This window comes from Phocoena phocoena, chromosome 8 (genome assembly GCF_963924675.1).
Source record: "Phocoena phocoena chromosome 8, mPhoPho1.1, whole genome shotgun sequence".
Lineage (NCBI taxonomy): Eukaryota > Metazoa > Chordata > Mammalia > Artiodactyla > Phocoenidae > Phocoena > Phocoena phocoena.
The window spans coordinates 66,082,627-66,102,149 of NC_089226.1; the positions used below are offsets into that span (position 1 = coordinate 66,082,627).

The 19,523-nt window shown below is 47.6% G+C and overlaps 1 protein-coding gene across 2 annotated transcripts in view; it reads right to left on the reverse strand.

Annotated features, from left to right (window-relative positions):
- The window catches only part of GALNT18 (polypeptide N-acetylgalactosaminyltransferase 18), a 360,452-nt gene extending 341,878 nt beyond the window's left edge, over positions 1-18,574 (reverse strand). The window contains exon 1 of one of the 2 annotated variants that reach the window (XM_065881395.1): positions 18,147-18,574. In XM_065881395.1, the coding sequence (XP_065737467.1) occupies positions 18,147-18,381 (235 nt within the window). In that variant the 5' untranslated portion in view covers positions 18,382-18,574. The remainder of the gene's footprint in view (positions 1-18,146) is intronic. The other variant, XM_065881396.1, reaches the window with a different exon arrangement.
- Positions 18,575-19,523: the final 949 nt, after the last annotated feature.

Here is a 19,523-nt window from a genome sequence, read left to right on the forward strand (position 1 = left end):
ATGGCTTACATGTTCTCCTGTCTTTGACATCTTTTAAGTTTCTGTTGAATACCAGACATTTCAGATAATATATTTTAGCCACTCTGGATACTGGTCACTACTCCTGCCCTCCCCGGCCCCAGGACTTGTTTTTGTTTACGTATTTGCTTGTTTGTTTAGTGACATAAATGGACTAGTTCAGTGACATCTTTTCCCTGCACAGTGTGCAGTCTCTGATGTGATTCCTTGGAGGGTGTAGCCCTGGCCCTGTGCACTCCCCCTATTCAATCCCCTGGGATGACAGTGGTTTCAGCAGGTCTTTTTTTTTTTTTTCCTATCTCTTTCACTTATCTCCCTGTTAAACTTCCGGATGGACTGCCTTATTGGTATCACACCCAGCTGTTAGCCTCCACTAATTGCTACCTGATTGCTCCATTATTTTCAACAGTACTTTGAGGCATAAATTGCTCCACAGTCTGATCCACTTCAGTTCAGGCTTCTTTGCAAGGGCAGTCTTTAAAGCTTGCTTTGACCCCAAGAAGGTTCTTCTCAGATATCTCCTTCTCTGGTTCTATCTGTTAAATGTCTAGCTGGTGTAGCTGGCCTGCTGTCTCTCATGTTGCTATTATGATACTACTAGCATCCTCTTAAATACTCACCAATTGCTTTTAGGCTTGAGGTTTCTCCCACTTTGTTCCAAATAAAGTGGAGAGCTACAGAACTCTGTGTTCTCACAGCCCACCTCTCCCCCTAGGCAGGATCTCTGTACCACTACTCTGGAGCTAAGAGTGGGGATGGCAGTCCACTTCTCTCAGTGACATACCTGCTCTATGAGTGGGGTATCGGGTAGGGATGGCAGTCACTAGTCTTCTTGGATTGCCTCTCCTGGCATGGAAACTTCACCCCATGCGTGGGTTGGGGTGTGGACAATTAGGGCCCAGTATTCTTTTTTATTTATTTCTTTTTTGCGGTACGCGGGCCTCCCACTTCCGTGGCCTCTCCCGCCACAGAGCACAGGCTCCGGATGCGCAGGCCCAGCAGCCATGGCCCATGGGCCCAGCCGCTCCGCGGCACACGGGATCCTCCCGGACCGGGGCACGAACCCGTGCCCCCCACATCGGCAGGCGGACTCTCAACCACTGCGTCACCAGGGAAGCCCACATGTATGGGTTTGGTTAATAAGTTAAAAATCCATTTAAAAGCATTACTGAATTTCTGATTATCCTTTGTCACGTGTGGTCTCCACTGACAGGTGGTGACCATGCCAGGTACCTGGCTAGGTTTCAGTTTCAGGACCAGCAAAGTAAGCCAGGCTTACAATTCAAGCGACCCATCGTTGAGCCCACGTTGCTAGGAAGAGGGGAGGAACAGAGTGGACAGGCAGTCTGTTTCCAGTCCTAGACACTCTGGGTAGCCTCTGGCGACATCACGCCAACGACTGGCCATACCAGAATTTGAGCCGAATCTGTCTGACTTCAAAATCCAGCACCTTGTCTGAGCTGGAAGAGGCAGGGTTGCTGCGTATCAGAAAGCCACTCCTGGGACCAGAACCCAGAGTGCCATTTCAGAGCTTCGAGAAGCTTCCTGGATTTTGCTCCTGTTTTCCCAAACTGGCAAAGACCAAGTGGCCTCCACTCTCAAGGCAAAGAGAAAGTGATAAGGAATTTGGAAAGCTTTTCTGCCCCAGGGAAGAATCAGGCTCGATGACAGTTTGGTATTAACTAGCTCAGCCACGCAGGGAGGCATAATTAGTTTCCCAGACCAGAGCTTCATTCCACTGGTCCCTCACAACCCAAGGGCTACAGAATCTGTTTGAAATGAAAAGAAAAATAAAATCATCGCTCTCCTCAGCTCACCTATTGGGCTATTGCTCATAGCCACGAGCAAAAGGTGAGGCAGCCATCTGTCTGCTGAGGTATAAAAAAGAATGGAATAGTCATTTTTAAATGACATTTTCAATTTTTCCCCTATGTCTATTATGCCCTCTTCCACCCTACTGCTTAAATGACTCTTTTCAAATCGAAAATATCAGGGAATAATAGGAAAAGAAAAATTGTAGTAATCCGTGGCTCCTGCTAACAGGCTGCTCTGTCCTGGTGGGCAGAGTCCTAGGAGAAACTTCTTCCTGCCCATGTCTCGGGTGTACAGACTGGAGAGGGTGGGAAAAGCTGTGCTGGGCCTCTGTGAAGACCTACACCCATGGGTGGGTGATTTTTCCCTAAGCAGCCCCCGGGGGACCAAGGGGTCTGGGCTGCCCGATTTCCAGCCCTGCTTCTGCCCATGATGCCCAAGGAGTTTCAGCAGTGCAGGAAGGAAAAACCCTCTCCTGACTCTGGAGTTTTCCTCTGAGAGTCCTCTTCCCCCCTGCACACAGTTCCTGCCACCTCTCTCCTGAGTGTGAAACAGCAAGTCCCAACTTACCACCATCACCCTGGAGACACCCTGAGATGGCGGGATCCATTCTGAGGTTCTCACAGGCCTCAAGGCAGAGAGGAGGCCGAGTCCAGATGGGAAGCCAAAAGCCAACTTTCCCTTAGCTCCGGGCCCAGAGGAGTTCTTTATCCTTTCTTGGAAATTAAGCTATACTTTCTCCTTCCAATTGACTCTCCACGTATCCATTTAAATGACCTCAACTTTGTCCCTCCTCTTGAAACACAGACGCCCTGTTCAGCTGTACCTTTTCTGGAATTATTCTCTGCTTTTGGTGCAGATTTATTTTTTCCCTTCTGTGTCCACGAGATTGCTTTCATTTGAAAGTGACCACAAGTGACAGCTTTATTACAATAAAGACACTGAGGGTCCCCTGAAAGTTCCAGGCTTTTCTTACCAGCTGATTCCTGGGAGATCTCAGGGCAGGAAAGCACATTTCACACACACACACACACACACACACACACACACACACACACACCCCACTGAACCACAGCTTCCCTTTGATTAAACCATGAAACAGCAGTGTAAGCTATGAGGGGCCAGGAGAGAAACCCCAGGAGTGCGTATTTTCCTGTCCCTGACCAAGAAGGAGGACAAAGCATGAGACAGGCTCACAGAAGTCACCCCCAAGCCTGGAGGGATGGGAACCAGCTCTTCGGGCACCTGGCTTCCCTTCCAGACCACTTTGAAGCCAGAGACCGGGATGTGAATTTTCTTACTAAGTGGTTTTAGTCAGGCCTGCTTATTTTTTCATTTAGTCACTCAACAAATTCCTAATTAACTCAACTACTGTACATGCCCTACTGGCATGTAGTTTCCAGTGAAACACTGGAAAATGGAAAAAAATAGGATCCTGCCTCCACTCGCAAGGAACTCACAGTCCAATGGGAAAGCAGGTCAATAGCTCCAGTGCAGGACAGATTTCTCACCTGTAAAATGGGGCTCAGGATCTCTCAGGCTTATTTTAAGGATTAGATAATACGAAGAGGATTAAACAGTACCAAACATCTAGTCAGTGCCTGATAAGTGTCGGTGTTTTTCTCTTTTCCTCTCTTTGACACAAGATCTCTGCCCCTCCTCCATCCGCACCACTGCGTGGGTCTGAAAAGCTGGGAAAAGCCTGCTCCCTATACTGAGACTGCATCACCAGGAGCTACCATGTGCCGCTGGACCTGAAGACAGGTCCTGCTCAACAGTGCTGCATCCCCCGTCCTGAAGATGATCCCAGGTGGTGGGGTGCGGGCCCCAAGGACCCAGACAGACCAGGCAGAGGGGACTGGGCCTCCAGCCTCACCACATCTAAAGGAATCTGCCCATCCTTTGTCCCTTTAGCACCTGGCTTCATCTGAGAATATACAACCAAGGATTACTTCCCACTGCAGAAATTTCTTCTGAGGTTGAGGGGAGTAACTGGATGCAAAGGGAAAGTTTCTGGACCTGATTCAGGACCCTTACATCCCCATCCCAGAGTCTCTAGCACATGGGGCAGGGCCTTCAGGGCGGTCACCTAGTTGCTCTGGGCCTTGGATCTCTCGACACAAAGTTAGAAGGTGAGGATGGTCTTGCTCCTTCCAGGTCTAGCGTGCTCTGATTCTCAATAAAGATCCTTCGGACAAGAGCCTTCACAGTTGACATCTGACTTGAGAACTGCCAAAGTTGGAAGGCTCAACCTTTTTTGCTAATTGATGAGGAAAGACGGAAGGACTGCATTGAGCCGCACAACACAATACTGTTTCCTAATATTGACCAGGGTGAAATAAGACATTTAATTTTTGATTTACAAAAATCAAATGCATACTTTCTGTACTTCTAAAGTAATTACAAACTCAAAAATACTTATGTCTTTTTGGCTAAAAAACAACTAGCTGTTGTTGAAGAACATTCAAAATTCACAATTGTATAGTTTTAGGTATATAAAAGAATCATTTTAATTCTCTTGTTAAGGCAATTATCATCTCCCTACTCATAAGGGACAAAAATAACTCCCACTAATCAAGAAATGGTTTATTGCCCAGGAAGTTTAATAACGATTTAGTACGATTCTCTCTAGTAAAAAAGCAAAACCATCCCTCAGTTTTCTGTCGCTAGTAAGGGATCTTTTTCAAAAAAGACTTTAAATAGATAAGTACTAAAAAAAAATGTAGTGTGTACCATCCCAATATGAAACTACATCTATTTCTGAGTTGTAAAGAATGTATATTAAAATTATATCATGCAACAAAATGCACATTTTGTAAGGGGGGAAAGAAAGAAAAGATTAAATTGAATCTTCCTGACAACTGGCTTAAATCACACCTTCCTGCCTGCAATTGAAATTATAAGTCACATTGCTTTGTGTTAAATCAAATTCACCCCAGCAGGAAGACAGGCTGCTGCAGCTCCAGTTCTACTGGGAGGTGGGTGGAGATGGAGGAAAACATTTCTCTCCTCTAGGAGGCTCTTCTTCCACCAGGGATTTGGGGAAATGAGAATCTCTGGCCAGGTAACTGGACACCTTGCGTAACTCTCCCACCAGCCAAGGTTTCTACAAATAGTGCATTCCTGACATTGTCCCCTGCCCCCTGCAATGCCAAGTGGGTTTTACAAAACAAATATTTCTCTACAAATGAGTGCAGGTCCCCAGGCCAGCAGGCTTAGAATTTCAGAGCAATAGTCAAATCAAACTGAGACACTCTAGATGTCTCAGCCGAGAAGCTGTCACCAGCGTGAGGCTGGGCTTCCCTCTAACCTCACTTCTGACCATCTCAGCCTCGTCTTAACCGGAGAAGTCCTTACACACACACCCTGTCTAAATGAACTGAAAAAGGGTTCAAGGCTGACAGTCTAGGTGTTACAACGAGAAAATATATTCCTGACCGTATTTTCTGTGCCAGCTCCAAGAGGGAAATGTGGTGGGAAAGAAGGAAAGAGGGAAAGCAGGAAGACTGAAGAAAAGAATGTGTTCCCCACCCCCATGCCCACCATGTGATAGGCAGGGTGAGGTGCTGTCCTGTACCTCATTTAATCAGCACCTCATTTAATTTAATTTCACCTCATTTAATCAGCACACAATCCTACAGGGTTTAAGGGGCAGTCGTCCTCATTTCTGTGGTTAGGGAAACTGAGCACAGGGAAGTGAAGAGACTTGCCCAAGGTCACCCAACCTGTAAACGGCAGCACTGATTCCAACCACTCCACATTTTTTTTCGTACTTCGCCATGCTCAACAAGACTCAGGTCTCCCACTTCCAGGCAACTGTTGGTTTTACTTACTGCCTGAACATGCTCTCACCTAATCTTCCCTACTCCACTCCTCTAAATCCTCCTCATTCTTCAAAGATGTGTCATAAGTCCCAGTTCCTCAGTGAAGTCTGTTCTACCGGCGCACTCCTCCAGAATTCAACATTAACCCTCATCACATTAGTTACTTTGCGAAAGATCCTCAACTGTTTCTTGTGTTGTCTTCCTAGCCTGATGATGAGCTTTTCAAAGCAAAGGACTCTGTCCTACGTATTTTGTTGTTTCCTGACACAGCTGGCACAGTGTCAAGCCCACAAGAGGTGCTTGGAAGCAGCCACATAACAGCCTGGATTGGTGCCTTTAAAAGCTGGGCTCCTCTGCTCACCCCTTCCAGGGGCTCCCCTTTTCTCCCAGAGCATTTCTCCCACAGTGGCCCCCAAGGCCTGTACAACCTGCTCCCCACCTGGCCCCTCTCTGGCCTCACCCCCCACCCCTTTCTCCCACAGTCACTCTGCCCCGGCCACACTGTTCCCAATACACATACACCAGGTACATTCCTGCCTCAGGGCCTCTGCACTGGTCCTTTCCTCCACGTGCAACTCTTCCCCTAGACAACGCTCACACCTAATTTTCTTCAAGTCTTTCCTTATCAGAGAGCACCTGACTACCTCATTTAATTGCAAATCTTTCATGTTTTTGTCTTCGTTCCACTGACAGACCCCCGGCACTTACCAGGTACTCAATAAATGCTAATTGGATGAAGGAAGGGAAGAATCTGAGCATGTGACCAACAGAAGGTAGGAGTACCTCCCAGGTCACTGTCAAACCCCAAGCCACAAGAGGGGGGAACAGGAACTTGAAAGCAGGTCTGCAGTTTCTCCAAACCATCCCAAGCCTCCACCCCAGGCCCCAGTAAACAATGCCAGACTTGGGATCCATCTCCAATATCTGCCCACAGAACTAGCGGCCCAGCGTTATATACACTTGAGCCCAGATATTCTACTTTCTCGATTAAATGGGAATTCCTGGCACACCTGGACATGTCTGCTGTTTCCTCTGTGTGCACCTCTCCCCCCCATGGCCCCCAACTCAACCGCATGCCCTGAGCCTGGAAGACCCCCCCAGTGAAGCTTTGTTCTGAGTGAGTGGAGGAGGTGGTCTTGTTCACACTAAGTCTTCCGGAAACTGATACTGCTGGCTGCGAAAAGCCAGGCCTGGAGCCTCTGTCAGCCTTCCACAGCGCTCCACCCTATCAGCTCCTGGCACGAGCGACCTCCTGCATCTCCAGGGAAGGACACTGACAAAACAGTCGCGTGGTAACCCACCTCAGGGCCCTGCTACTCTCATGAATCCTTCCTCCAGTCTCATCTACAACCTTTCTGCTAAGAGAAAGGGATGATCCTGTTTTCTCTTAATTAGCATCACTGGAGCAGGAAAAACAAGAGGGTCCCTAGCCCCTCACTAAGGGGCTTGAGAAAGGTAACTTACTAACTGTATCATGTTAATTACAGTCACTGAGACTTGATTTCCTCATCTGTAAAATGGGGGTAATGACATCATCCCCCAGGGTTGCTTACAAAGTTAAAATGAAGTTATCACATGTAAAGTATTTAGCACATAATAGGTGCTCAACAAATATTAATTTTCTTTCCCTTCCAGTCTCTCCTCCAGATGAGTTCAGCCCTATTTCTACAACCCTTCCTCCCTCGTTCTTTTTTCTAAGTTTTGAATCATTGATAAAATTCTCTTTCATCATTTTCCACTGGATTCCCCTTCTAATATAAATCCTCAGCTTCTAATAAGTTTTTTTTTAAAGCCTGGCCCAATTATAGACTTGGAGAGTCTACGTCATAATTCCTGCATGTTATACTTTCCTCCATATACTCTTTTAGAAAACAAAGCAAATCAGAGGATCAGTTTATTATTAAACTGAGATTTAGAAATGGAAGAAACTAAAATGTTAAAAGACTCTTCTGCAAGCCCCGTGAACTTAGAGGCAGGTCTAAAGCCTCACCCACACCCCTCCCATTCCTCCGTGGCTCCTTCTCTTGCATCAGAGAAATATGATGATGACTAATTAGACAAAGTGTGTCATACTCGTCGAGATCCTCTGAGGCAGGAACCACATAAACACAAGCATCATAACTCCAGTAAAGAGAAACCAGAAAACCCCTCTGCTCTGGGACCCTACCCATCCGGAGCTAAATAAATCTGAAACCGAAGATCAAAAAGGATCTTCCACATGGATAACAGAAAATGTCACCAGCATAAACAGGAAGAGAGATTAGTTCAATAAAGGAATACAGTCACATCTGTGGGTCTCAAGTAAGATTGTTGCTTACTTTTAACTTCCCAGCATATAACTCACAAGGTTATTCATACGGACTCCTACTGTTTTGGGCAAATAAACAGCTGTTGATGCTTTGTGCCCAGACCACTTTATTAGAGCTTTCCTTTACAGCAATTGTTTTATTCCTTTCCAAATCCTGAGAGGCTCAGACAGCTGAAAAAAACAGAGGACTAAGGCAGAACGAATAACAAGGAGGCAGCCTGTGTGGGCAGGGAAAACAGGGCAGGGGCTGCTGGGACCCTCACCGTCCTCTTTACGACTCTTGGACAAAGTCACCGTTCAAGAGCAGAGAACAGAAGACACAGATGTGGTGCAATCAGAAGGGCTGTTTTTGCCACGATGCCAGGAGTTACCATTAAACAGAAGTTACCAACGTGAGAAGATGAGGATGACCAACCATCCAGGTTTGCCCAGGGTTGAGGGGCCTCCTTGGACCCAAGAATTTCAGTTTTAAAAGAGTGAAAGTCCTGAGCAAACAGGACAAGTTGGTCACCCCAGGAGCCCCATGACTGTGCCAGTGCACGGGAAAGCACTCAGCTCTGGGCCTGGCATATTTTAAGTGCCCGAAAGTCACGTGTGGAATCTGAATGAGCTCTGGCCTGCAGCTCACACAGTCTGCTTTTCCTACGAGGCCAAGTTCCTGGTGGGGGGTGGGGGTACAATCATCCAAGAGAAAGAGCTTTCCAGAGCCTCCTTGCTGGCACCTCACTGCCCCTTCCAAACAAGGCCTTCTCCCTCTGGCACCCCAACCCCAAGGTTCCTCACTTACACGAGGACAGACCTAGCCACCTGCCTGGATCCCTTTTCCATCAGTCTCCCGCTTGAACACAATCGTTGATAAAACGATCTCCCAGCCCCTTCTCTGTGAGACTGTCATCTTCTTTTCACTTCTGGGGAGAGCACAGATGCTGAAGACAGTTTCCCTTCTTAGCTCCCCCACCTATCAGCTTTGTGACCTGGGGCAAACTAAGTCGCTACGTCTCAGTGTTCTCACCTCTAAAACTCTCCCTCACCATGCGGTGAAGATAAAAAGCAATCATGCATGGACCGCACCTAGCCCAGTCCCTGACACACAAGAATAGTTCTCTTCCTCCGTTCCTTCTGATACAATCCAGCTTCAATTCGTTACATACCTGTTGCTCTTAAAATAAATCAAGGGTTTGGCTAAGATTCTCATTTGGCATTTCTGTAGCTTTAAATCTCTCCTTAGCTTTCTAACTCCTATAATCACTGGCCCAAGCAATTCTGTACTGTTCTCCTAAGTCCTCATATGCCACTAGCATGACACTTAAAAGCGCAAGTTTCAAACCCTGTCCTGCCCAGGTCCCTGAATTGCCTTCCCTCTCCTCCAGGATCTCAGCTGCCTTTCACTCTAAGTCCCCAGGGGCCACAGATGGGTGTGCAAGTCAGACCAGTGAAGCTGAACAAGGTACCAGAGCTTAAGATGTGCTCCACTTAAGGTGCTCCACTCAGAATCTTAAACTCTGGACACTGGTGGAGTGAACCCATTCATGCCAAAGAGTTAGCCTAAGCCTCCTCTTTGGGCATCATTTTCCATTGTTCTCATCTGTCCTGAGGAGATGGGTGCTGATGCCACTTCTCTGGATCTCTCCAAACACCATTTTTGTCTTATAAAGGACAGTGATAACAAACATAGCCCAACAAGGTATGTCTGCCAGCTCCAGGACCATGTTAGCAATGCCATCATAGAGGAAGTCTGTCACTATCTCACTGGGGCTGGACACTTAAGGCTTTCCACTGGCATCGTTAAGGGCAGCTTCATCTCCCCAAAGCAAACCTTCACAAAACTGAAACTGAATGTTGGACAGTGAAAGAGAACTACATCTCAGAAATGCATACCCACTGACTGGGAGGGTCTGTCCTAGCAACGTATTTTAATCTATAATTGTGTAGCCAGAAAAAACTACCAAAGCATTAGTGTTCATATAATCAGGAATCCTCTTGCTTAAAGCTCCAGTTGGCCGCATTCAGCTGGGTCCATAAAGAGTACATAGACCCACACAGAAGATTCTAGAACAGCAGCTGTTCCCAGTTGCTGTCACAACATATTGGATGTTGGAACATTTGTGTGGTAATTTGTTATTAACAATAATTTAAGCACCAAAGCGTATGAATGATTAAGGTTAACTATAAATTGAAGGAATTTCAAGGTTATCAGATTCTCTTGCATATTAATATGCTTTTGTAGGTGGGAGAAAAAGGGATGGAGTGCAAATGAACACAACATGTTAGGACACGCATCATCCTGGCCCTGCCCTGGGGCGTGTGCCCTGCATGTGAAGGCATGTGTGTGAGGAGGGGGGAAATATTGAAAATGCCTGTGCTCAAGCATTGCATTGTGGAATGGCACTAAACTCTGACCCCGAAGGCAATGTGAGATTTGATAAGATGACAACTGTAGGCACAATGGAATAATCAAATCTCTGCAGAATTCAAGACGCTCCAGCCCTAGGGAGACTTTCAAGGCCAGCATAAAAAGTGCAACCCACCATTCATAGAATCTAGACCATCAACCAGCAGACCTAACCCACTCTGCCCCTTGCTTTCCACCACAGTGCCCGTCCCACATTTATAGACTTCTGCCCCTCCCACTTCATGCATAATCCTCTCTCTCCCAAAATTCCACCTTGGTGCCTCCTGACTACATTCATCACTCATATTCAGCTTGGTGTTTCCCCAAAGGACATTCTGTGCAATATCACCTCCATCTGGACTGCCCTCCTACATGCTTCTCACAGGGCAGCCTATCTGTCCTAGTCTCCAGAATTGAACCCAAGCAACGAAAAATAAAGAGACCCCCAAGCGCCAAATCAAAGCAGTAGCCCATTCAGCTTTCCAAGTTAAGTCAGAAATCCTATAGGATGGTAATGAAGATGTTCCAGTAACCCTGTATGTGTCTCTGGATCCCATGAGCATCTTTGCAAAAACACAGACCAGCCAAACCCAAGTAACTGAAGCTGAACTTCAAGGCCCTCACAAACCAGAAAACCAGACTGTGGCTCTCCGGCATTTCATTCTGAATTCTCCTTGAGATTCTATATCAACCTACTTATCAAGGGCAAATAACAATTTATGTCAAGTGAGTGGGAAAGGATGTGGAATTCATTTATTTTACAGCCTACACACTGCTGGATAAAAATGAAAATTCTCTGGCCACGCGAAAAAGTTGTATTCTTTGGCAAGGCTTTTCTATTCCATGTAGATGTGGTCCTGGGCTATTAATAAAGATAATTGGGCTCAATCTCTAAATTTTGCTATTGAACTCTCTCAAAATATCAATCTCTGTTACTAATATAATTTTACATGCCACAGTTCATTCTGAAGGACAAATAGGTTTACTCTTTAAATGACACCCTTTCCTCAGATAATCTCCAAGCATTTAGCAAACATCATATCCTCTTCTTTACAACCCTGCCAAGTCAGGAATCAGATGAGAAGGACACGAGCCAATTCTTAGTGACATCCAAAAGCCATAGGGGACAGAAAAAAAAAAAAAAAAAACTCCCAACATCCAGGCCTTGGATATTTTCTGATTTTTAGGAACCATATATGCGTTTGTACTCTTGGTGAGGCAACCTACTGTTACTGGCCTGATGTACATTAATATGCACATAACATGCCTAATAAAATTTTAGGAAACAAAAGCAGTTAATAATCCATTTCTCCCATTGTTGGAATGATCTTGACTAAATGAAGTAAGATAATGGATTTAGAAATTAGTCATATAATGTAATACACTATCAATCATGGTATTCAGAAGGGTAAATAGATGTTACAAGAACATCACCCAGGAATTCAATTTCCTTTTAGATTTGTTTACTCTCTTGAATTCTTTATGCTACCATCATCCCTCACAAAAACCTAACACTCTGATGTTTCCTTTCTCCCAAAACAATGATTTGCAACCCTTTCTTTAAAAAGAAAGCATAGCCCTTTTAAAAATGAAATATTTTACAGAATTCCAAATATAAGACAGATGAAACAGGAACAGCATTGGTTGCATGGAGGGGAGAGAATGGGTACCGGCGGGGTCCAAGAGACCTCACTTGACCCTTTTATTTCCTTTTTTATTTTTTAATTAATTTATTTTATTTATTTATTTTTGGCTGTGTTGGGTCTTCGTTGCTGTGCGCGGGCTTTCTCTAGTTGCGGCTAGCAGGGGCTACTCTTTGTTGTGGTGCACGGGCTTCTCACCGTGGTGGCTTCTCTTGCTGCGGAGCACAGGCTCCAGGTGCACAGGCTTCAGTACTTGTGGCACGCGGGCTCAGTAGTTGTGGCTCGCGGGCTCTAGAGCACAGGCTCAGTAGTTGTGGTGCACAGACTTAGTTGCTCCGCGGCATGTGGGATCTTCCCGGACCAGGGCCCGAACCTGTGTCCCCTGCATCGGCAGGTTGATTCTTAACCACTGTGCTACCAGGAAAGCCCAACCCTTTTATTTCTTAAGTCCCAGGACAAACCTTCCAGAAGCTTGGGGCTCTTGGGGACAGTTTGAAAATCACTATCCTAAGGTATATGTGTAAAGCAAAATTTATGTATATAAAATAGAACGCAGGCATAACATATATTTCATTAATTAATTAATGATATCTGGAAATAAAACATATATATAAAACACACAAATCGCAAACACTGATATCCCAAGAGGAAAAGCTGGCAAAAGACACCAATACGAGGTTAAAACAAATATAGGGCTGGGGGGAAGATACTAAGTTCTACAGTAATCAAAGAAGTACAAAGCAAAAGAATAGAACATTTGACAGTGGTTACATCTGCCCAGAAAAAGTTGAAGGACAGCACCCAATGCTGGCCAGCCTCCGTGAAACAGGAACAATAATACATTGCTATCGGCTGTATAGAAAGATTTTCCTCTTGAAAAACAATCTTTCACAAAAATGTTCATATTCTTTGAATCAGCAGTAATCCCACTTCTGGAAATACATCATTAAAATCGTTCAGAAGAAGAACACGGTGAAGTGAAGATGTTTATTTCTGCGTTAATTATAATAGAAAAGCAAATGTTAAGTAACAGGCAAGTGGTTAAATCGATAATGGTATATTGATGGTGCAATATTATGCAGTCACTAAAAATACAGTAAAATTTCTCTTTAAATATCCTCCACTTAATCGCCTCTCCAGATGAAGCATGCTTTCATTCTCTCCATGAAAAGCAAAACAAAACCAGGATGCCTGTGTCCCTCTGTGTCAGCTTCTCTCTCCCACCCCATTCACATCTCCTGCTAACAACTGAGCAATACTCCTACCAAGAGTCCACTGGGTTTGTTTCCAAATGTGTTTAGACTCTTGGTACTTATCATTGTAACAGCATAATTTAATTACATATTATATAAACCAATGGAATATCATTGCTAAAAAGATGAGAGTCGTTCCTAAGAAAATTAATTTAAAGCCTTGGAAAGACTTATAAGGTTAGTCACATAACTAGCAGTCAAATTACTCGTGAACAAAATCACTGCAAAAGACCAGACAAAAGTCATAAAAATTTAGGCTACTACACTGCTTCATAAGCATCTTCAAGTTCTCAGTGAATGTTAAAGAAAACAGAACTAGAAGTCAGACTTCGTAAACAGCACCTTATGGGAGTGGTTCATTCAAGGAAGATGATCAGAAAGGCAATGGGCAGACCCAGCCCAAAGACAAAGCCTTGGCCTTACATCAAAAGGCTGACAAATAAATGCATATTCTGAATAATATTAAAACAAAATATTTAATGTATGTATGTAATATTTTATTTTATTCTCCTCTTTAACCAGTTTCTTAATAAACTAACTTAAATCCCAACTGTGTTGAATAAGAGGGATTCTATCGTCCTTTAAAAACGAGTTCACTACAACAGGGGCCCGGAGTGCCTTGATTCACCACTGCATCCAATTTCACCTCCCCAATGTGTTGCCTGGCACATACTAGGTCTCCAATAAATAAGGATTAAATCGATAAACTATGTAGCAAATATGGAAAAACTGCTTCTAACAAAAAGCAAACTGAGGAAAGCAGAATATTAAATTACATGTAAACCACGACTACACCTTCGTTTTTAAATACGGAGGCAGATGGACAAAACTAGAAGGCAATGCTCAAAATACAAAACAGGTGTTTTAGGTTAGAATGAATTAGAGGCAATTTTATACATGTTAAAATATTTTCTTCAATATTGGCACATTCTTTTACAGATTCAAAAAGATACTCATCAAAAAAAAGAGGGGCTTCCCTGGTGGCGCAGTGGTTGAGAATCTGCCTGCCAATGCCGGGGACACGGGTTCGAGCCCTGGTCTGGGAAGATCTCACACGCCGCGGAGCAACTAGGCCCATGAGCCACAACTACTGAGCCTGCGCGTCTGGAGCTTGTGCTCCGCAACAAGAGAGGCCGCGACGGTGAGAGGCCCGCACACCGCGATGAAGAGTGGCCCCCACTCGCCGCAGCTAGAGAAAGCCCACGCACAGAAAAGAAGACCCAACACAGCCAAAAATAAATAAATAAAATTAAAAAAAAAAAGATGTTGTTTTGGTTTCTACTGGACTTCCACAATAAGAAGTGAACCCACATTTCCATTTCTTAAGCTCTGCAACACTTCAGCCTCCTTCGGCACTTTCTACTTAACCCACTGCACCACCTGCAGCAATCCCATCTTTCTCCTCCTAAGACCACACGTGTACTAACACTTATTTTGTGTTTCCAATCTATCAGGATGCTCTTTTTAAAATCTGGAGTTATCCACCCTCTCATTTACCATCTATCTGGTTAAAAAAAAAAAATTATCAAAACTGCAATTTCCATTCCCAAGAGATACCCAAACACCATCTAATTAAATCATTCAATCAGAAAACAAATTAAAATGAACTACCACTGCAACCCCCAAGAGGAAAATAAACTTTTCAGTCATGACTGGAATGTAGCTTTAGGGTGACGCTCCAAAGCCTCTTCTAATTGCAAGTCCTATGGAGCATCCAGCAGAACATTCTGTGACATTTGCAGCTTCCGAGACAACTTCCCTTCCAAAGCAAAGAGGAGCCTGTGCGAGCCTCCAAAGCAAAACAGTCATTTGAGAATGGAAATGCTTTTATTATTGACTAACCAGTGTGCACTGGGGACCCTCACTGTGTACCCATTCATTCATCCACTCGTCCATCCAACACGTACTCTCTGAGGAATGTGCCAGGAGCTGTCCTGGGTGTTCCACGAACACTTTTTAAGTGAATGTAACCTCTGCCTTTTGGCATGAAACAAAACAAAACCCAGAGATTCCTGAGTTTAACTATGGAAGAGTCTCCAAGTGGAAAGGCTATGACTCCATCATCCCTCAGCCACCCTCTGAAGTCTCTTAAGTCTGACACCCACTCCCACCGTCAAGTGACTCCAGGAGAGCACTGCTGCCCCTGGGACCCTCTGGCCCTCTGAAGAGACAGTACAGTATGTGGTTAAGAACACAGATCCTGAAGCAGCATTAGCTGGGTTTAAATCCCTGCACCTTAGGCAAATCATATAACCTCTCCGTCTGTAAAACGGAGCTAATATACCTACCTCGTAGGGTGAGAAGGATTAAATAATTCGTTATACGTAAAGCATTTAAAATAATGCAGCTGCTATATAATTTTTAGCTATTATTATCATCCCTATTCCCCCTCGGCTCAGCAGGGTAAACCGGATGGCTCAAAATGCTCTACTAACTAGAGGAAACTTGACAGTGGAATACATACGATCAGCCCGTAACGTCAAGGACGAGCCTTTGATCTATTCCTTTCCCACCCTCTGCCTTCAGAGAGCTGCACTTGGCCAGTCCCAAACATAGTAGACCCCTTACTTAAGCAGGTAAATCCCTAAATTTAAATTCCCCAAATACTAGCTCAGGGATGGCTCCAGCACCACCAGGGGAGCTGTCACTAGTCATGGCTATGCCATCATGGCACAACCAGCCAAGCACCCTCTGCCCTCCCCCTGCTTCACGGCTAGTCTTTCCCAAATCATTGACCCTTCCCCAAGCCGCTAGGGGTTGTGGCTTCTGCCTTTCCGCCTGAGAATCTGGTCATTTCTGAATATCTACGGGACTCATAACACAGTCATCGCACATACACAAGAGAACTGGAGCGACACATGTTTTAAGAATCCTGCTTCCTCTTATTTTCCCGTCTCTCTCAATTTTTTCAGGTATTTATTTGAAAGTTCCGAACAAGGCACAGCTATAAGATTTCTTGGGAGCAAAAGCACAAGGCTTCCTTTCAACTTCCACATTGCACTCATTTTCATGTACAGCCTTATAAATCATGTGACACGGTCCACATTCTACATGATAGGGGGGCACTCTGGGATGAGTTCATGGGTTAATAATGTCTCCTCACTGCTTCCCAAAGTAGTACCTTGCTCACCTCCTCCCTGACCAGATCAGAAAGCACAAGAGAATCATTTTCCAGAAACATAAACACACACACACACACACACACACACACACACACACACACACACACACAGAATCTGTGAATGAAAATCTCTTAAAATCTGTGGGCAAACTGGAAATGTCAAAGTAAGGTATGGCCTGTGTCTCCCTGGGAACATTCTGAATCACCCTGGAGCAAACACTGCACTTCTATTGCTGACTGTCAATCTGGACCCATGGGATGGAAAAGGACAAGAAACACAGCAACAGGCACCATCAGATAGATAAATTGGTCTGCCACGCAAGCCCAGTGGCAGGCTGAGAGGCAGAGGCAGGTATGAAGGAGAGCTGTGAACGGTGTCCTTTTCTGGGGAAGTGTCAGAGCCATGAACTTGACTTGAAGTCGTCAGTCAGGAAGCACCATGGATACGCATACCTCTCCTGCACTCACCTGAACCTCCCCCTGGGAAGGAACTATTCTGTACACGTGGGGAAACAAACCAAATGTAGAGAGAGCAGCTGTCCCCACGACGGCAGGGGCAGCGGATGCAAGGGTTGGATCCTGACACCCATGTGTCAACAAAAGAGAGTGCTCCTGGGGGAGAAATATTCAACCAGATGACGGTGCCAAGGTCTGCCGGGTGCTGAAACCAGAGCCTAGCAGGCCTGCCAGGTTTACAGGTGAACTAGGCTCAGCTGGCCCTGCCCTGCCCTTAAAAAGCAAACATGCCTAATAGAAAACAGGTGGCGCAGAGGCGAAGAAACGAGAAATGTGAACGTGAGACACGGGCATGTGTGTGCACACACGGCCGGCAGGGCCCAGAACACTCTATCCGCTGCCTCTGACAGCTCATCGAACAGGGTCGCCTGGGAAGAGCGCTCCGTACCCCATCCTCCCCTTGGTCCCAGCCCTGGCCTCGAGCGCAGTCACTCGGCTCAGCCTTAGACTCCAGACCTACCCCGCGCGGGTCTGTCTGCTCTGCCCCAGCCGCTCCCTGGGCCTGAAAGTGGAGCTACCGGAGGGAATGGCCTTCACGGCGGCCCGGGGCGGGTTCTCGCGGTCCTGGCCGGAGGCACCACCGCATGAAGAGAGCTCCAAGCTCCCATGCTTCTTCCCCGCGCCAACACCTGCTCCTGGAGAGGGTCTTGGACCCGCGGGTAGTGGTGGGAGTGGGGACCGCTAAGGTTCAGACAGCCCTCCTAGCCACAGAGCCCCCTGCACTTCCAACAGGCTACAGGCCGCTCACGGCGTGGCTGGAGCTGCGCAGTCTTCCTAGCTCCGGCTCGTCCCGCAGCCTGTGGGTCCTAAATGGCAACGGCTGGGGCCGCTCGGGCATCTCGCCGTAGGCCCTACAGCGGCCAGATGAGCTCGATTGCCCGCGCGCTCTCCCTTGTACACCCACCAACATTCACACGTACGCACACCTTGAACTGGACCTGTGTTCAACCCCTCGAGCAACCAGCCAGTAGCCACACGCACACTGGGACTCGTGCGCAGCGCGCCACCACGCCGCCAGCGAGCTGCACACACCCGCTCGTGGAGCCCCGCGCACACACGTGTGCCCTGGAGAAGCGCGCAGGGCCGCAGACACTGAGGGTCCCGCTCTCAGGCAAGAGCGTACACGCAGCCCCCCAAGCGTCTGCGGACTCAGAGCCCCGCAGTCGCTCGAGAGATGCCTACCAGCCCCAGCGCACCCCGCACCGCTCTGGGCACTCCCTGGCCCCGTGGGCGGCCCAAGTTTCCCGGGGCGTCCGTACCTTGGATATGCTGCTTGATGACATTCTCCAGATGGTCCAGCCGTTCAATAATCTTCAAGGTGTCCCCTTTGTCTTCCTCCAGCTTCTTGTCGGGTGCCGGCTCCTGTCCCCGCACATACACGCTGGCGATGTAGTTGGTGACCCAACCCACGTAGAGCAGACAAATGATGTTGGTCATGCCGCTCAGGATCACGCAAGTGGACACCAAAGTTTTGGTCTTTCTGGTGCACACCATTCTGGGCTCCCTCCTCCATATAGAGCTCCCGGGGGCCCCTCCTCTTTGCGCACCCCGGACTCCCCTGTGCTGTGCTCACACCCCCTAGCACGCCTCCGGCCGCCGGGCGCCCGAGCACCTAAGTCCCGACGTTCTCCAAAGCCCGGACCGCTGGCGGTGGAGCCGCGGTGCCCAAGTTTGGAGCTCCCGCCGCTGGTCGCCCGGAGAGAGAGCTTGACAAAGGAAATGAGGTGGATTTTTTTCTTCCAAATTAAAAATCTCCAAGCCCTTCTCGGAGCAGTCGCGGGTGGTCTGCGGCCGCGCGCCCTGATACGCACGTCTGGGAAACTTTGCCACAGCCTGTGTCCGCGGCCGCGCCGCTTCCCATCGCCGGGCGCCGACTGCCTTAGCGGTCCGACCGGCCCGCGCTGCTAGGACAGCGGCGGTGGCAGCGGCGGCACGGAGAGCCGCGGACACAGCGGCCCGGCCCCCTCCGAGCGACAAGCGCCGCCACCAATCGCGCTCCGGCTCGGGAGAGGGGCCGGGGCTGGGCGGTCGCAGACCAACTGGGAGGGCGCGGGGGGCGGAGTCCGGCCCCCCGGCCCCACCTGCTGGCCGCCCTTGGCCCCCGCCCTCCAGGGACGCTCCACATTCTCCGCCCGCGCCCGCGCTGGCTGCCTTGGACCAGAGGCTCCCGGGGAGGGCGCGCCGCCAGTCCCAGCCTTAGGTCGGCAGATTCCACCTCTAGGGGGATTCCACCTCTTGCTCTTGCGCAGGAACCTCCAGTCTTCCGGAGGTCGCTCGGTTCAGCGCTCCTCACTCCACCCGGCCGCGGGGCTTCTCGCGCTGATCCCACCGGCCGGCTCCTCGGCCCTTTTTCTGGTTGCCAGGACGCAGAGAGGCCAGGGAAGCATGGGCCGGATCGCCTGTCCTGTCTTGCCCTTGATCAGGCCCCGTGGGCGTCCACTTCTTCTTTGGCCTCACTTCGACCTCCACCCTGTCAGCCGGCTTCCTGGATATCTCCAGACTCGGCAGCTGTCAAAGGAGCCAGCCCTGTTAGGACTCTCTTAAAATATTCTGGACCACCACCACTACCATCCCCCTCAAAGATTTTGGCCCCTGGCTAGATTTTTTAAAGTCTGTGAGGCTCCCAGGACAAACTG